General features: G+C 58.4%; 1 protein-coding gene across 1 annotated transcript in view; it reads left to right on the forward strand.

The window, feature by feature from the left end:
* Nucleotides 1-740: 740 nt before the first annotated feature.
* LOC125503072 overlaps nucleotides 741-1,964 on the forward strand; it is a gene marked incomplete at both ends in the record, with an annotated part of 2,836 nt that continues 1,612 nt past the window's right edge. The window contains 5 exon segments of the mRNA XM_048662835.1: nucleotides 741-887; nucleotides 1,085-1,150; nucleotides 1,214-1,278; nucleotides 1,523-1,687; nucleotides 1,745-1,964. Coding sequence (XP_048518792.1) covers nucleotides 741-887; nucleotides 1,085-1,150; nucleotides 1,214-1,278; nucleotides 1,523-1,687; nucleotides 1,745-1,964 — 663 coding nt within the window.

Here is a 1,964-nt window from a genome sequence, read left to right on the forward strand (position 1 = left end):
TCTTTCCCAGTAATCCAAACATGTCATTTTTGGCATATCTTTTCTGACACGTCAAATGTGGCAAATCGGATGATGCCATTTTAAAGGTTAGAAACAACTGGACAGGAAAGGTGCTCTTGTCAGGACGCGAAAAAACGCTCCATTTAGCAGTAAAGCGACGTCAAAGTGTGCCCCACCCTCCACCCAGTGGCCGCGCCGAAAATCCAGTCGTCTGGTTGTCAAACTGGTGCCAAGCTTGACGTTTTCTGACTACGCTTGAATGACATTCGAATGCAATAGTTACTGTCACTTGTCAAGTTTGACGCACTAGTGACAAGCGGGCGACTGGATTTTCTGCGCAGCCACTGGGTGGAGGGTGGCGCACACTTTGATGTCGCTTCACTGCTTAATGGAGCGGTTTTTCCAGTCTAGTCAAGAGCACCTTTTTTGTCCCCACTGTCCCCAGCTCGAAAACCCCGTTTGCACTTTTCCGATAGTGGGGGTGCCAACAAAGATATGCGCCAAAAACCACGGCTGACACCCAAAGCGCCACCAACATTCTCCGAACACCCCGCTCAGTACACACTTATATTGATAAAACCCGGCACGGGCGTGGGCGCATCCCGGCGCCAACGTTGCCAAACGTGCAGCGAAATCGTGGGTGCGCCCACGCCCCCCGACCGTTCGGCCGCCTCCTAACTCTGTGTCTTTGAAATGCGCGTGTCTCGTTTGCGTCCCCCATGCGTCCCCCACCCCCGAAGGAAGACGACAGTGACAAAGTACGAGCGTGCGTACAAGAAGCCGATTCCGAAAAAGTACCTGAACCACTCGCCTGAGGAGCTGATGGAGAACGCGCGCAGCATCCAGATGCTGCCGATCGCCCCCGGCGACACCATAGGCTCATTGGGGTGAGTCGCTGCCCCCACCCTCACATGCGCGAATGAGTGGGAGCGAGTGCCGTTGGAGGGGGGGCTTGTAGATACCTCCTCCTTCTCCCCCCAGTTGTTCCTGTAGAGTTTCAGCGATTGGTTCTAGGCGCGCCTCATTCATTCGCACCCCCCCACTCCATCCCCACCCCTACTAATGCGAGTTTGTTGATCGGCAGTCGCCATGACTCGCAGCGCGTCCTGTTCCGGCCGTCCAACCACATGGCAGGCCCCTCCTTCCAGCAGTAAGTGGACACGCCCCCTGCGGGGCTCCGCCCCCCCTGTTTTTAATTGTGGGCGTGTTTCAGGGAGCACAAGCTGCAGCAGCTGAAGCGCATGGGCGTGGACGGCGACGACATCGAGGACCTGGCCGGTGAGTGGTTAGCGTAGGTTGGAGCGCGATTGTGTGAACTTGCAATTTGGCATGTTTGATCGCGCCGATTAGTCGGGCAGTGTTGGTTTGGTGGGGGGGAACAAGCCGGGGGTGTCAGTGTCGAAGCCCCGCCCCCTGAATGAAGCGAGCGCGGGTTGCGCCACGCCCACATCGCCCTATCCCTCGCTGGCAGGCCGAATTTCGGGTTCACACAAAGCCACGCCCTAAAAGCGCCGCTTTTCAGACGGATGCGACCGGTTCAGTGCTGCGCTGATCGACGCGGCGCACAGCCATCAAGCGCCGGAAAAGAGGGGCATTTTAAAAAAGCAGACGGCGGAGGGATGGGGCGGGGCGCTCGAGGCCGATGACGTTTTGCGCGCGGCCGAGCACAACATGCAAAGCCTCATCGGTAATTGCCGCGCGCTGATTGGCGCTGGTGGGTTTGACGCGTCCCTCTGATTGGCAGGCTCCAGTGGCGACGTGGAACGCACCCTGAAAACGCTCAACGGCTACCATGACGATATCATGGAGGCGCTGCGCAAGGCGGCGGTGCAGCGCGGCATTGCCACGCCCTCCGGCAGCACGACGGCGCTGAGCGAGGAGCTGCTGCGCAGAAGCATCAAGCAGTGCCAGGAGAGCTACGACTATGACGGCCGCAGGAGTGGGAGGGGAAGCAAGGAGAACAT

This window comes from Dendroctonus ponderosae, unplaced genomic scaffold (genome assembly GCF_020466585.1).
Source record: "Dendroctonus ponderosae isolate FM_Combo_2020 unplaced genomic scaffold, Dpon_F_20191213v2 Dpon_F_20191213_12, whole genome shotgun sequence".
Taxonomy (NCBI): domain Eukaryota; kingdom Metazoa; phylum Arthropoda; class Insecta; order Coleoptera; family Curculionidae; genus Dendroctonus; species Dendroctonus ponderosae.